We start from the raw sequence: 16,815 nt of genomic DNA on the forward strand, positions 1-16,815 counted from the left end.
CAACTCAGCTACCAGGTCTTCAGTCTACACTGGTGACCTGTCTGCATGATACACTGGTGCAACTGTGGCACAAAAGTTACCGAGTAACCAACCACTGTCTATTGGCTTTAAGGCCCACTCCATGAGATCGAACCCATGCCTGACACTGCTGGGGGGGTGGTGGCAAGACTCAGGATAGATTGGCTATGGACCCACAGGAATATCAAATACGATTGTTCTGCTAAAGGAATATAGCAATAAAATGACTCCGAATTACAATCTCTTATCCTCATAGATCCGTGTCCTGCTCATCTGTTACCAGAGAAGCTTCCTCCAGCAGCAGATGGAAACAAATAGACCCACAGCTGGACAATGTGCTAAGAACAAGAGACCTTGGAGCACGCAGTTCCAAATATTATGTCTTTATCAAATCCCTCCCCTTAGAGCTCAGGGAACTTTGCAGGAGAGAAAGCTGAAAGATTGTAAGAGCCGGTGGGGATGGAGAACACCAAGGAAACAAGGATTTCCAGGCACAGCAGGGTTGATGCACATATGAACTCACAGAGTCTATGGAAGCATACACAGGGCCTGCACAGGTCTAAGCCAGATGGGATCCCAGTGTGAGATGCTGAAGTGGACACAAGCTCCCATCCTTAACCCGGAAGCTACCTCCAATTTGTTATGTGAATCCATGAGAGTCTGTTGAAGGATCTCAGGAATGTATTAAGATATAGAACGGGGATAACACACTCACGGATACAGAATGAAATAAACACCACTGCTTATCCAGCTGTCGTCCTTTGCTCTGCTCAGGGGTTTTTGGGAACCAACCGTCCAGTCTCCAACCACCCAAGAGAGTACACAACAACTCTTCCTCAGCTCTTAAGGGGTCACATACACAGACAAAGCCATGCCTAGGGCTTGTACCTCAAAGCCATTGGCTGAATGGAACGAATTCCCACACCACCAATTGACAACCACTTGCAAAGGAAAAAATGAGTTTTCTCCAATGTAGTCCCACTGGGCATTATAAACTGCACTTAAAGGTAGGCCCCATGCTCAGATGGCTAACACAAAACAAATTTAATGTTAATTTTGGAGGGTTATTCCCTCCAAAATGCGCAGGTAAGTTATGTCTTCATCAAATCCTTATCTGCGCATTTTTGACTTTACAGATCCTTTGTTTATATGTAATGGTTTCCAATTTTGTGTTTTTATGAGATTTCTGTGTGTGAGTATGTGTGTCTCTGCATCTGAATGCCTTTCTTATGCTTTTTCTTTGGCCATTTTTTCTTTCTATTGGTTTTGTCCTATACTGTTTTTGCCTATTTGTTTTCTAATGAGAGGGGAAAAAAATGGATGTGGATTTGGGTGGGGAGGTGGGAAGGATCTTTGAGGAGTTGGGAGAGGAAAAACTGTGATCAGAATATACCACATGAAAAATATATTTTCAATATAAATTAAAATTTTACTTAAAAATTGCATTGTATGCAGGTGTGGTATTCTCAAACAATAAGAAAAGAATCTACAGATACCCATGGTAGGAACATATACTCATTGAAAATGAGCCCATATTGTAATAAAAACTGTAATAAATATAATTCAAAATTTGATTTAAAAGCATTGTTGGCCACCAGGACATCTCCATGCACTTGGAAAGTGATAGTAAATGTGAGTGAGACAGACGGGTTACTCAGTCGGCAAACTGAATGCAATACCTGCAGGTGGCTTCATGGACATCATCCATAGCCCAGCAGGAAGGCTGTGAGGTGATGCTTAGTTCCCTCTAAGCTGTCTGATCTGGATGTATTATATGCAACACCTTGGTTACATGTGTCCCTTTTTCAACTCGACCACAAAATCCTCAAGAACATGAACTTGGTCATCTTCGTGTTAATTTCTCACTACTCCTTTTAAAGCACCTTGCATATATATATGCTAACTTAAATTCAAACCTCACTTCCAAGAACACTCCCAATGTGAACACTACTGACCTAGTCAGTCTAATGAGGTCAACAAAAGCAACTCACCAAGGAGACTTAGCTCTGCCTTCTCACTGCATCTATTTTATGGCAGGAGTAGGTTATGTCTATAAAGGAGATTTATGCTTCTTTATAGTTCCAAACAGAATGTTGGCTGTAACCAACTGATGAAGGCTAATAACAACAATGTGCTATGTTTTGGGCCAAGCTTTAAATGGCTGGCAATATCGGGTCTCAACATGTGCAACATTTAAATTAGAAAGGCATGGAACAACATTTCACATCCTACTTGTCAAGAGAAAAATAAATGGAAGAGGGCAGATCCCTATCCACAAGTATGCAGCAATCAATTAGGCTAACTGTACTTTGCAAATCAGAGAACACGCTCTGCCTGTCTATATTAGCGACTTGTCTTCTGTTAGCAAAGTCAGCATTCTGTGCTAGCTTGCCTGCATCCTACCTCTAACTTCCTTCCAGATTCTCAACCACACTAGCTGAAGAACTGTGCTTCTAAAGGTTTCGGAAGCAACTTTTCAAAGTCAATTTGTGTCAGAATTGTGCTCCTTATGCCCAGTACATTAGCACATAAAGCCAGAGCATACGTAGAGAAGCAGAGTGCTCTGGTCTCTGAGTAAGCGGTGCCTGCTCCTGCAGGCATGGAGAAGAGGCTGGCTCATTTGTGAGGAGAGCTGCCATAGAATTACTCCAAGTGACCAATTGCCAAACTTTCCCTTTTCAAGGTATAAAATGCTACAGTAACTTGAGGAAAAATGACTTCCAAGTTATTCTTCACATAGATATTAATGCAAAGGAATTAATTTGTTCACATTTCTGGAATGCTCAATACCAATAATACCATAAATCATATTAAAACCATCAGCAAAATAGGGGCATAAATAAAATATGAAAGAACAGGTAATTAAACTACAGGAAATTTACATGACAGCTATCAAATTACTCTCCAAAACCTAACAGTAGAATATTTATTAGCATTGAAAATGTTATGATATATTACTAATGAAAAAAAAGTCTGTCATACTGTAAGTAACTGATTATTTTGACAATAAAAATGTATGTTTGGACATTAAAAAGATTGGAAAATGACAGATTGAAAGTTAAGAGTAGCTAAATATTTATTATTAATGAAGATTAATTTCCTTGTGTTATAATTTCCAGATTTTCTGTATAAACATTATTATTTTCCTTTATATATACATATGGATAAACAATTAAGAGCACTTACTGCTCTCACAGAGGACCTCAGTTTGGCTCCCAGAGCCAAGTTTGTGGCTCCCAACTACCTGTAACTCTAGCTTCAGGGGAACTGATGCTTTCTTCTGGCCTGTACCAGCTCCTGCAGGCACATGTTGCACATAAACATGCAGACAACACACATACACATAAAATAAACAAGTGAAGAAATCTGGAGAACAGAGGAGCTCAGGGGTTTCATGAAAGGGAAGGGTATAAATGGTATAAACATAATATATTCATATCTGAAATTCTCCTAAAATAAAATACATACTTAGATTAAAAAAACCTAGTGCCATTTGGAATAGAAGCAATATATGCTGAAGTGCATCGATGACTGCGCCTTGGACTCCATAACACACATCTAATAGGATAAGATATCACAAGTAGCTGATTCAGCTAGCACTGTCAGGAGGCGGAGGTGTCCATCCATACCAGGGATCCTAGATTGCCTCCTCCTACCTGCCACTATGAACTACTGCTTGGAATCCTGCTCTATCACATTGCTATGATATCACATTGCTATGACATTAGATATGTTATCTAATTTCTTCTTCATCTGGAAAAACCGAGCAGCAAAACCACATTATTGGTGCTAAAGTTAGAAATGACATACGATAATATGGAAAGCATTTACAAGGAAGGTACATATGGATAAGTACCTGTGCATATGTGCAGATTATTTCACTAGTCAATAAAAGGTGAAATGCTCATGTTATTGTAAAGGTGAGTTCTGTTTTATGGGGTAGGGGTTCCCTACATATAACTGAGTCTATTTCTAGGTGAAACGCATGAAGAGTTTTATCACAGTAGCTGATCTGTGAAGAAAATTGGCCACTGGACACCAACTGACCAATAAGGAAATAAGTATGAAGCAAGGTTGAATGGAAATGAACCTGATCTAAAGTCATCGGTATCTGCTTCTCCCTGCTTGGCTTATCTATTCATCGGTGACTTTGCTTCATTTGAAAAACTTGCAAATCCCACAGTATATCCCAAGGAAAGATATGAGCCTGCCAAAGTAGGTGCTGAGGACAGAGATGACCATACCCATGATGTTTTGCAGGTTCACAGACATGGTTGTCAGCCACAGCTTATCGAAAGACATTGAAAGACACACTGAGTAGTCTAAGAACACAGACATAGGACTATGCAAAAGTACAAAAAGAGATTAAGAATACACATACTGTATCTCCAACACATGGCTCGTGTAGTATTTATGCACAGTGTGCCCCAAAGACAAAGATAGTGGAGCATCCAAAACTTACCCCATGGGCATCAGTGTGAATCATGTTATGCCTCTACCTTGATCCTTAATCCTCCAAATCTTTGTGTAAGGGAGAAGGAAGCAGAGCAAGATCATGCATAGGCAAAGAAATTAGAACACATTTAACAAGGAAATAAACAGACTGAACTGCCTGAGGAGGTTCATAGAAATTGGGTGATTGAGTCAGTGAGATTAAACGAGCAATAATTTGCCCTATGAGCATGGATGGGAAGGGATGCCAAGGCCAGAAGCAAGGCTAGACCATGGCCCTGGAGCATCAAAGGGAATAGGTGATACTTAGGGTCTGGAGAAGCATGAGTACTATCCTGAGAGTCACCACCTACATTAACACAAGACAAGCCAACCCCAGAGGTTCCCAGGGCAACTGGGGGTTCAGGAGGTTCGGCAGCTTGCCCAAGGCGGCACAAGTTGCGTGGGACAGAACTTGCATTTAGAATCCAGCCTTTCTGCTGCGGTCTGACGAAGGGAGACAAAGCCACTCACGACATCCTCCAGAGTATGGCCCTTCATTGTGAGGTCCCTCTGGTTTTCAAACTTTCAGACACAGAATAGTGTTCAAAGGCAAAGCAAACAAACAAAAGACTGAATATGTGATGAAGAATGTGGAATATGTGGAGTGAGACCTGAAAGAGGTCTGAGGACACATTATAGCTTCTAAAATGACCAAAAACCCTACTGTATAGGGCTATGGGGAATAAGATTGGAAGAGAAATCGGGGAGGGCGTCATGTGCCAGACCAACAAGCAGGGTTAGAAAACCCTTAGAGAGTCCCTGTCATAGCCGAGGGGAAACTGACAGGCGATAAAGGGACTTCACTAGGACTTTGTGTCTGACAGGCAGGAGAGTGGCAGAAGGAACCAAGTATGACAGTCAGTGTGTGCCACGTGGGAACACAGAAGGTCCTTGGTGGGGATTTCACCACCAGCGGAAGAAGTGGTTCATCAGGCAGAAAGTGACAAGCAGAGCTTAAAGTATCTGCAGAAGTTCCCTGGACAGATGGCCTGGGATTCAGGTGCTAGGCCTAAAGTCTGTGAGAGAGGCTGAAGACAGATTCAGGCAGGAACTGAGCTATGGAGCCTATGAATTTCCCCAGGAGAGTTTTAAGCGAGAGAGGGCTCCTCCTAAAACCAGCATAAAGCAGTAGAGAGCACACAGAGGAGCATGCCTAGCACTCAGGAGAAGATATGTGGGGTCGAGGCTGTCTCAAGATGTAGGAAGTTGCTGGAGGCTGGCTGTGTGTCTCACTGATCCACCACAACCATGCAAGATGCACTGGAGTTGATAGTCAACACTTCCTAAAGACAGAGAGTGCAGGTCTGCTGTGGAACACAGGCTGAGGAGAAAGAATGGGATGAGGGTGAAGACGGAGCCAAAGGACCTGGTGGCTGAGGTGGGGCTACTTGTGCCCTTGGTTGGGGAGACCTTCAAAGAAGCAGTGCCAGCAACAGCAACATGCTTTGTTAGAGACTCCTGAGAAATGTAACTTTAAAACCGTTTTCTGTTCATTTTCCTTTGGGTTGTGTTTCTACAATATATCTCCTTACTCCCTTGCAAAAAGGAGTTTTCTGGAACAAACTGGCTCAAGAAACATATATTGAAATAATATTTCTGCACTATACCATTGATATACAATATCTCAGACAGTCTGCCAGGGTATTTTGAATTGCTGCCCCCATGCTTCAAGTATCTTTAAATGCTAAAACTCACTACACATTGTTTCCTAAATTGGATTAAAAAGCAATTTTCTTCCCTGTCAATCAGCTTTACCAAGATCTAGAGAGAGGATTGCTTTAGTGTTTGCATGGAGCATAATTTCCATTGTGCTAACAGTGTCCTGCAGACAGCTCATTAGCATAGTCAGTGACTGGGATGTTTTCCTTCACATGTCTCTTGTAATCACTGTGAAATGAGCTTTTAAACTGACAATAGATAAACTTTTTTAAAGAAAAAAAGGTAAATTTTGAAAGGAATGCATTTCTATCATAACAACTTTGATCCTCATCTGTATTTTCTCACATTTTTCCATATTCTAGACAATGGTTTAAAAATTTATGCAGTTGGGATGTTTAACTCTTTGGTTTTTGGGGGGGCCTGCCACCCAACTCCCAAGAAAATACATGGAGGCTTATTCTTACTTATGAATGCTTGGCCTCAGCTTGGCTTGTTTCTAGCCAGCTTTACTTAAATTATCCCGTCTACTTTTTGCCTCTGGGCCTTCACCTTTCTCCATTCTATGTCTTTCTTTACTTCTCACTCCATGGCTGGCTGTGTGACTTTGTGGCTGTGTTTGGTCTCTGGAGTCCTCCTCTCCTTCTCCTTTTCTTCCACTCTTCCCCCCTCTCTTCTCTTCCTATTTACTCTCTGTGCATGCCAGCCCCGCCTATTTCCCATTCCTGCCTATCTATTGGCTGTTCAGCTCTTTACTAGAACCAATCAGGCATTTTAGACAGGCAAAGTAACACAGCTTCACAGGACTAAACAAATGCAACATAAAAGAATGTAACACATCTTTGCATCATTAAACAAATATTCCACAGTATATAAAAATGTAATGCACCTTAAATTAATATTCCACAACAAACCTAGTTATCAATTAGGCGAAATCATTACATCAATATTCTGAGCAGTACAGGCTATCCTGTGGGAATTTCAGTGATGTGGTAAACATCCTTCTCTCAGCAAATGCCAGTGTCCACTCTTGCCTCATCGTGGGTCCAGTGAAAAGGAATCATGCCTCAGTGGCTTAAGACTTAAGACAAAAGCTTTCCCCATGGCTGCTTGTGATTTTTCTTGACTATTTCATTCACAATCTTTTGGCACCACAGGCAGCTAGCCATGGTTCCTCAGCCCCATCTATTCCTTCAGCATGGGTGGGGCCTCCAGTTCTGCGGGGGGGATCATAATCGCTTGAGAGTTTCTGTGGTGACGGTGGCCCTCAGACATCTGTTGTTCATTCTCTGGACTAGATGCACAGGTGATTTGAGCTTCTGAGTACTATAGTCTGGGGACTAATGTCCCCAATGCCATGTGTGAAGGGCGTGGCCCCTACCCCAGGGAACTAGTGGGACACGGTGGAACCTTAAGTGGGGAGTTAAATGCAAAGCAGTTAGACCACTCGGGTGTGCCCTTGAAGGGCTACTGTGATCCCAGCTCCTTTCTGGTTTTGTTTCGCTGTACCTATTAGACAGGCAGTTTCTTCCTCCATGAGCTTCTGCCATGATGTATGCTGCACCACGCATCTAAAGGCAATGGACAACCACGGACATACCAAAATCTCCAAAGTGTGAGGTAAGTAAATCATTCCATTTGCTAGGCTGATTGTGTTGTTCCGTTCACTTTAACATGTGCTGGGAAGCCAATGACATGCCGGGTTAGTAAACTCTTCAGATTCGACCAGAGTAGCTCTAATTTTACCTGCTTTGTTTATTAATTAAGGCTTCACAACTGTCTGCAGGAAAAATGTTGTTTTCATCTCCATTCTCCTGTGGGAATGGAAGCTGAACTACTGTGAGTGGTCTAAGTAAGCTGAGCAGTCGGGACAGAGCCAGTGGAGCAGAGAACAGATCTTTCTGGTAACTGACTCTCTCACGTTCTTGTTTGCCAGGCTCACTTCTGGGGTTTAGGATGCTCGAGTTTTCAGAGCTGAACAGATGCTTTGCTCTTTTGCACACAATCAAGGCGGCCCCACCGTGCTGACCATGAGGAAAATGGTTACAACAGTAAAGCAAAGGACCCAGAGTTCCAGAGCTGCCAGCTCTCTTGTGCTGGCTCTGAGTGTGAGCTCCATGCCTCCCTCCTTTGGGTCCTTGCAACATGCTTCCTGTTTCACAGAGGTACTGGCTGGTCTGTGTCCTCAAGAGTATGGGTCCTGTTGTGATGGGTGTCCCAGCGCCTGGTGCGCAGTACGCGCTCTCGAAATGAGTCTGACTGTACTGTTACGGTACAGAACACTCGGCTTTAGGATTGGATACCACTGGAGGATACAGAAGCTAGCAGGCAGCAGTAAGATTATGCCCGAGTTGGGCATAGTGGTGCACGCTTTTAATCCCAGCACTCAGGAGGCAAAGGCAGGTGGATCTCTGTGAGTTCGAGGATATCCTGGTCTACAAAGTGAGTCACAGGACAGCCAAGGCTGTCACACAGAGAAATCCTGTCTTCAAAAAAAAAAAAAATCTCCTTCATGATGAGGTAAAATTGGCAGGACACCTCTGATCATTCTGTTGGAGCAGGGTAGTGCTGGATAAGTAAACAGTCCTAACAAGCTATTGCTGACTTGCAACCTAGTGAGGTGTGTTGCTTCTAGGTTAAAGAAGAATGTCTCTTCTGGAGCAGGGGAGTGTCCTCTCTAATAACAAAAATAGACACCAAGTTGGAGAAGACCAGAGACCTTAGCTTGTGAAATGTAAGCAGAAGTCTCCAACAGTACACTCACCAATAAGGGGAAACAAGGGAACCCAGATACTCCATCTGTGACGGTAATCCTGACTGTCGACTTGACTGGCTTGAAAAGCACTTAAGCAATTAGTAAAGCACATCTCTGGGTGTGTCTGTGAGCATTTTCAGAGAGGACTGACTAAGAAGAGAAGACCTACTCTGAATGTGGGCAGCAACATCCCTTAGGCTAGGGGCCCTGATGAAATAAAAGTAGAAAAAAAAAGCTGAGCAGTGCAAGCAAATATATTTCTACGTCCCTCTCCCACTCTCCCCTCCTCCCCTCTCCCTTCCTCCCCTCTCCCACTCTCACCTCCTTCTCTCTCCCCTCCCCTCTCCCACTCTCCCCTCCTCCCCTCTCCCTTCCTCCTCTCTCCCACTCTCCCCTCCTCCTCTCTCCCCTCCCCTCTCCCACTCTCCACCTCCCCTCTCCCACTCTCCCCTCCCCTCTCCCACTCTCCCCTTCTCCTCTCTTCCCTCCCCTCCTCCTTTCTCACCTCCTTCCCTCTCCCCTCCCCTCTCCCACTCTCCCCTCCTCTCTCCCCTCCCCTCTCCCACTCTCACCTCCTCCTCTCTCCCCTCCCCTCTCCCACTCTCCCCTCCTCCTCTCTCCCCTCCCCTCCCCTCCTCCTCTCTCCCCTCCCCTCTCCCACTCTCCCCTCCTCCTCTCTCCCCTCCCCTCTCCCACTCTCCCCTCCTCCTCTCTCCCCTCCCCTCCCCTCTCTCCCCTCCCCTCTCCCACTCTCCCCTCCTTCTCTCTCCCCTCCCCTCCTCCCCTCTCCCCTCCTTCTCTCTCCCCTCCCCTCTCCCACTCTCCCCTCCTCCTCTCTCCCCTCCCCTCTCCCACTTTCCCCTCCTCCTCTCTCACCTCTCCTCTCCCACGTTCACTGTTTCCCCCTCTCTTAGCTGCCATGATCCAACCTGCTCCATTCTGCTACATTCCTCCTCTCATGATGGACTAAAACTACTAGTCAAAACAATCTCTCCTTTTAACTGCTCCATCAGGCTCTTTTGCATGAAAGCAATAACTTAAACACAGAAAGCTCACACCAGAAAAGTGGGGTCATTGTTGTGATATTTGACGATGTGGTTCAAAAGCATTTGGAACTGCTTGGTAGATGAAGTTGGAAATGTATGAAGAACTGGGCTGGATAAAGTCTAGAATGCTATAAGCAGAGATTAGTAGGCAATTCTGGTGGGTGTTTATAAGATAAGAATGCTTAGGAATGTAGACAGGAAAGACTATACTCAATAGGAATTGGACCAGAGGCCATTTGTGTTAGTGTGACAAATAATTTGTGTACATTTTTTATCCATGTCTTAGTATTCTAAATCAGGCAGACTGAGTTTAAAGGTGGTAGACTAATCATCTAGTGGACGGAATGTCAAGGCAGCCAATAATTCAGGTGATAGCATGGTTACTGCTTCCTGGTTTTAGCCAAGTTTGCAGTGAGAACTGTGATAAAAAACAAAACAAAACAAAATAAACAAACAAACTAAATACTTAGTATCAGGACAGTGTGAAGGATACTTTGAGGACATCTTAGAAAGTGTCCAGACACCATTTATCCCAGGTTCATAGGTATAAAAGTTTTAACTAATCTCAAAGATTTTTCTTGGAGAAGTAGACACTCCAGTTCTCTCACCCTACACAGAGCCGCTAATGGAAGTGTTTTCTCATGCTCACTCATCTGGGCTCTCAGAGGCTACTGCAGCTGTGGCCCTAGGGACCTTCTCCTGGCAGAAGACTTGGCAATCATACACACTGTGCTAGTTTTGCAGATACGCAGAAAGTAAAAATTATGAATCACAGATTCTTGTAGTGGGTAGCCATTCCAGCTTTGATCTGAAAGTTCCAACCCTCACTGAGGCTTCGGTAACTGTCACGCCTACAAGGCGGGGCCAAGAGAGGACCCTGAAGACCCGAGATCCGGATGCACCTGCTGTCTCAGTTCCTGGACCCTGGATACTGAGGGTAGACCGAGTAGAGTTCTCCAGAGAACACCTCCGGACTGCACCACGCCTTTCCTAGACCCTGCAACCTACCTATCCCTTCATTTGTAAGTTACACCACTAAATTAACCTCCCTTTTAACTATGTGGAGTGGCCTTAATAATTTCACCAATAGAATCTTCTATACTAATTTCTAAGAAAGGCCAGGTAACATGCAGCAGGATAAGTTTCTCTTCAGGTCCTCTTGGAGAGGGTGACGAGTGAAGCTATGACAATAAAGCCAAAGGTGGAACAAAGACCCTTGGAAGTCAGACTCCAGGAACTGGGAACATCCGAAAGGAAAGGCAGGAAGCAGAGCCAGTCCAAGAAAGAGGCAGCATGGGCTACAGCCAGAAAGGTAGCAGTGGTCGGTCTGCCAAAGCCCTTGGGAATTCATACCATGCTACCATGCGGTCCCGATACCAATGATAGAGTTTCAAGATTAAATATTTACCCGGGTTTTCGTCTTGCTCTGGTCCAATCCCTCCTCTGTGTTTTCCTATTCTGTCATTCTGAAATAGGAAAGCTTGCCCTGTGCCACTGTGTACTGAGAGTCTATGAATTGATTTTTGATTTTAAAGGACTTCAAGGCTAACCATTTGTGTCACATCTCAGAAGAGGCCTTGAATTCGGGCTTTTAGTCTAACATTGTTAGACTATTAAGAGTCTTGGAGATAGGCTGAATGCATTCTGTACTATAAGGAGTACATGGCAGTTGAGGTATGAGCTTGGTAAGGAAAGAGTTGCCTTATAAGAAAGAGGACCAAAATTTGATCCTCCTACCAAAAAAAAGCCCAAAAAACAACAACAAAACCCAAACAACAACAATGAAGTACTGAGTATGGCCATATGCACTTCCATTCCCAATACCAGAGAAGTGGAAACGGGTGGACCTTGTCTCAAAAACAAAACCCAAACAGCAACAACAAACAGGAGATGGCACCCAAGGAACATCTGAGACAGTGCTTTAGCTCCCACACAAACATATGCACTCACACACGTGAGCAAGTACACACCCATTTCAAAGAAAAAAATGGATACGAGCCTCTGGGGACCCCAAGGTGACTGCTGTGATTTAGGAGATGTGCTTGGGTGTCAGCAGGGGTGAATTTGTAATGGTTCATCTTGTTAGTTGACTTCACTGGAGAAGCACTTAGGAGACTGGAGAAGCTCTGAGTGTCTTTGAGAGTATTTTCAGAGGAAGTGGCAACACCGTTCTAGGCTAGAAGCCCAGATGGAAGAAAGGAGAACAGCAGCTGCACTACACAGGTTTACTCCCTTTCAGATCCCACTCTCCCCTCTCACCATCTCCTTCCTACCCTCCCTCCCTCCCTTGTTCCCTCGCTAGCTGTCTTCTTCCTGGAATCTGTGTCTCCCCACCATGATGGGCCAAAACTTTGAACTAAAATCAGTAAATCCTGACCAAGTCAGGACTGAAAGTATAACACACTCTTTTCTCTGCTCTCATGGTTAGAAAATGGAGTGAGATCAAACATTTGAAATGCTCCTAAAGAAATGCTGTGTGTCTGAGATGATAGATAGGACAATTTCCCTAATGAGATCATTATGCATTGTGTACATGGATTGAAATGCCACATTCTGTCCCATAAATATGTGCAATTACCATGTATCAATGAAAGCAACAATGGAACCATTTCCACTTTTAGAATCATTAGAATTGGCAGACGTGCCAAATGACCGTCAATCTTTTCCACAGCAATTTTGAACTATTCCTAAGAGCTTGAATGATTTCCATTATCACAGAATTAAATGGCAATGCCATCAAAATATCTAAACAACAGAACCATCCAGACTCCCTACTCATGATGACAGGGCCCTTAAGAGGGTGACTGGAAAAACTGGGATGTTCTCCTAGGCTTGAGGGGCCCCTGACAAGCTAATATCAATAATTTTAAGCATTTACACATAAATGGTATTCAAGTATTGTGTGTTGTGGTGGTTTGAGACTTCCAGGGCCTCAAATATTTGATATATTTGAAAGTTTAATCACCAGAGAGTGTAATTCTTTGATATGATTGAAAAGATTAGGAGGTGGGGCCCTGTTGGAATAGGTGTGGCCTTGTTGGAGGAAGTGGTCACTTGTCACTGGGGCGGGCTTTCAGGTTTCATTAGCCCACACCAGGCCAAGGAGCTAGTGCTCTACCCCTCCCCCACCTCCTCTCTACCTATGATCAGATGTGTCTCTCAGCTACTGCTCCTGCAGGCAGGCCTAAACACTCCCTGCCATTACAAGGGACTCACCCTCTGAAACTGCAAGCAAGGCCCCACTTAAATGCTTTCTTTCTTTCATAGTACCTCGGTCACGGTGTCTCTTCACAGCGATAGAACAGTGACTGAGACAAGTGTTTTATAAAAATTTCAAATATCTTATCTCATTTGAGCCTTATTCCCAAAGATAGGCAAGGCTTATATTTTTATCATTTGGAAGATGAGCTCTGAGGCACTTGATCCCAAGGTTATGTGGTACGTAAAGGACAGCCAGAACTTGAACCCAAGTTTTTAACCTCAGAATTCTGGGCTCTGTTGCTCAATAATTCCTACAAAAGTGCCTTACTTATGTTTACAGAATAGTTCTGCAGTATGAGTGAGTATCCAATAAATATTAATAGATGGCTTCAGTTTACTATAATTGAGAACAACTTTTGTTACTAGTTTTACATTTTAATCAGAGTTCAATCACATTTTGGCTTAGGCTCAAAATATTGTAAAGATTCATGCTTTTAGCATCCTACATATAACCCCCAAGCCTCTGTAAATATTTTGCTGATTAGCCACTAGCACTGGAGTGGTTAAATACATCCTTATGCAAAAATGCCACTCTGGACCACTCTTCAATTTCCCATTAAGTGAAATCATAACTTAGACTTAAGTAAAACCTCAGGAATGATATTAGATCACTATCTCTACCATTTTCAATATCAACAAAATAAAGTAGGTAACTCCATACATCTCTCTCTCCTCCCCCTCCCCTCTCTGTCTGTCCGTCTGTCTGTCTGTCTCTCTCTCTCTCCACCCTCTTGCTCTAGCACTGCAACAATGCAAGCAGGGTTTCTTTATCATTGCACCAGGAGGTCTTTCTCAAATACTTCTGCCATGTAACATGTGATGTGAGTTGCAGGATTAGTTTCTCAGAGGCTAAACGTGCTGAATATCAACAGACTGAAATAGACCCACAGCTAAATACCTACCACAGAGCAGATAATTTCAGGGAAGCCCCAAATATATACTCAGCTCATGAATAAAACATTCCAGAAATATCTTTTGCCTTGATTTGATTCCATTAAAATCAACTTCAGAAAGAATATGTGAAAAAATATCGAGCATTTACCAACTGTGTATCATGGGGTTTAACCATGAAGACAAATCCTTTCACTGTGTCTAAATATTAAAGTGGCACTCACAAATCAAAACATTGCATACTCTGTGGTTTCTCCTATTTTTTCTAGCCAGTACTGATTACCTACATTTATCTGTAGAAACATGGAATGCCATATTAGTTGTTTTTAAAGAGTGCTGTGCGTAAGGTTTATTTCCAGAATTTGCCTCACACAAGACTAAAACTGGTGTAAAATTCCTATCAACCTCTCAGGATCTTCACTTCAGCTAATTTTAAACTTTCTGAACCTAGTTGCCTAAACAAGGTTTGTCGGTTTATTTTATTATGTTTACCCTGAAAACCAGCCCCTTCCCCCAAGTTCCCTTGAGCGTAGTTTTTGCTCAAAAATGAGGCTATAAATGCCTATAGACTGCACAGGTCCCAACATTGTTGGTTGCAATTCAGTGTTTTATAACTGGGATCCTGGGGACAGGGCACTGTGGCTAGCGAATGCTCTCTCTACTGTCATAATGAGCTCCCAGGGGATGCCAAGACTCACTTTTGGCACGTGCGGATTAAATTCCACAGCTCTGTGAATGGCCTCTACCGCATTCATCTCCGCTGTGCTCAGCCCCCGCCGAGATGCGGCCTCCGGAGAGAATCTGAAAAGCAGAAAGACAAACATGCAGTTGAGACCACGGCTTGGGCAGCTACCCAGGGAGCAAGTATACATCAAGGGCCCCTATGAGCAGAGTGAGCCCATGGCACAAGCTCTCCCAGCTTCCTCTCCAGGGGACCTCTGCGTGACCCCGTCCACCAAGGCTAACAAAAACCCCAGCAGAAGCAGAGAGCCTGCTTCCATGGAATGGCGGCGGCAGCGGCGGCGGCGGGAATTATATTCAGCTGTCAACTCACTGTCTAAATAGCTAATCTAAATTTCCTGCAAGGAACCTGCCTAGGTGGGAGCAGAGGTAGGACTGGCAAGGGCAGACAGTGTAGGAAAAAGAGAAAACTAGGTTACAGAAGAGCTCACTTGGTTAAAAACAGAACCGGGGAGAATTTTAAGGGAAGCTCCCACCCCATGGCAGTACTGTGGTGGAGGCTAATGGCCACAGCTTCAGCAACAGGCAAGCCTGTGTGGGCTGTTCCAGCAGGAGGGTGTGCATGCCCAAACTGTGGGCAAGACACCCACCCAAGGGAATGAAAAAAAAAACCAAAAAAACAAAAAACCAGACCATGCAATCTCTTTCTCACCTCACACCCAGGGCTAACTCCAGAGCTGTGCTTGGCAGGCAGACACCACAGGGCAAGCTGTGACAACCCTGGCCCTGCCCTCCCAAGCTGGAGTCGCTCGCTGTGTAGGGAGAAAAGATGTTGCAGTAGGTACTGGCGATCTACAGGATAAAAAAGAACGAAAGAAAATTACTCCAGTTTTGAAGTGCACACACACTTAACAGCAAACCTGCCTGACACCGCAGAGGCCGTTACCTGCTCTCCGCGTTAGAGGCTACGGAGGAGCTGGACTCTATCAGGGAAGTGTAAGCATTCATGGACTGACTCAAAAACACTCCGTCTGTCCTCCTTAACCTGACCGGTTATCCTCTGGACACTTGTGGAATGTCTATGTGCCATAGTCACCTGCCTGAATAAAACGGGCAAATGTCCCACTGAGGGGCCATCTCAAAAGTAAGCAGGGCAGGAGGGGCGAGGGGGAGAGTGGGAGGTGCCGTCCCCACTGCCTCACTGGGGCCCAGGAACAGACAGCGGAAGGGAAGGGAACACACAGAACGAGCAGAGGACAGAATTTTCTGTGCAAATCCCAAGCAGTCCTTTGGCTCTACCGTCTGACAAAAAAATAAAAATAAAAATAAAAAGTAAGAAAAAAATTCACCCCAGAGGAATGTAATTTAATGTAAATCATCTGTGTTAGGGACCACACACCCTTCCAACAAGTGGGGACAGACACCTCCTCTTCCTAGTAGTAAAACAGAAGATCAGCTGCCTTGGGGAAATGCGTGCTTTTAAGCAGGGTCACAAGGACCAAGAGAAGCTTCCGGAGAAGGCAAGAGGTCTCCTTCCATCTGGTCAGCACGGGGAGACACGAGCGAGCGCCCGGACCGCTCACTTACTTGTCAGACACGGCTCTTGCTTTGAGCAGGGCGGCTGTGTAACATATCGTTGCCGACTTTGGTAAGCTGATATCTGTCCAAGAGAAAGAGAGCAAGAACTCCTGTCAATGTGCGATCAAAGGGACGAAGCTTCAGAAACACGAGATTAGCCACGAGAGCCCAAGACAGCACAAATTAAGAATATTTAAGCTGTTACACACGAATCCCAGCTCTTTCCTACTGTGTCAAAATGCTGTGTCATTTTGTCAGTAATTTATGTTTAAAATTCACCAGACCCAGTCTTTAGAAATCATCTTCTATTTTAAAATATGCATCTTATACCTTGATTTTGAGCAGAGAATTGATTATAAATATATAAATTTAGCTGTTATACAAATACCTGTGATATTAAATGTAAATAGGACCTTTTTGGCAGTTATAAAAATT

The 16,815-nt window shown here is 44.1% G+C and overlaps 1 protein-coding gene across 10 annotated transcripts in view; it reads right to left on the reverse strand.

Annotated features, from left to right (window-relative positions):
* Positions 1 to 16,815, reverse strand: part of St7 (suppression of tumorigenicity 7) — a 259,684-nt gene that overhangs the window by 24,128 nt on the left and 218,741 nt on the right. For all 10 annotated transcript variants that reach the window (XM_076566173.1, XM_076566172.1, XM_076566174.1 and 7 more), the window contains 2 exons: positions 16,390 to 16,462; positions 14,820 to 14,922 (listed from right to left, as the gene is read on the reverse strand). In XM_076566173.1, coding sequence (XP_076422288.1) covers positions 14,820 to 14,922; positions 16,390 to 16,462 — 176 coding nt within the window. The remainder of the gene's footprint in view (positions 1 to 14,819; positions 14,923 to 16,389; positions 16,463 to 16,815) is intronic.

Source organism: Peromyscus maniculatus, chromosome 3 (genome assembly GCF_049852395.1).
Source record: "Peromyscus maniculatus bairdii isolate BWxNUB_F1_BW_parent chromosome 3, HU_Pman_BW_mat_3.1, whole genome shotgun sequence".
Classification (NCBI taxonomy): Eukaryota; Metazoa; Chordata; class Mammalia; order Rodentia; family Cricetidae; genus Peromyscus; species Peromyscus maniculatus.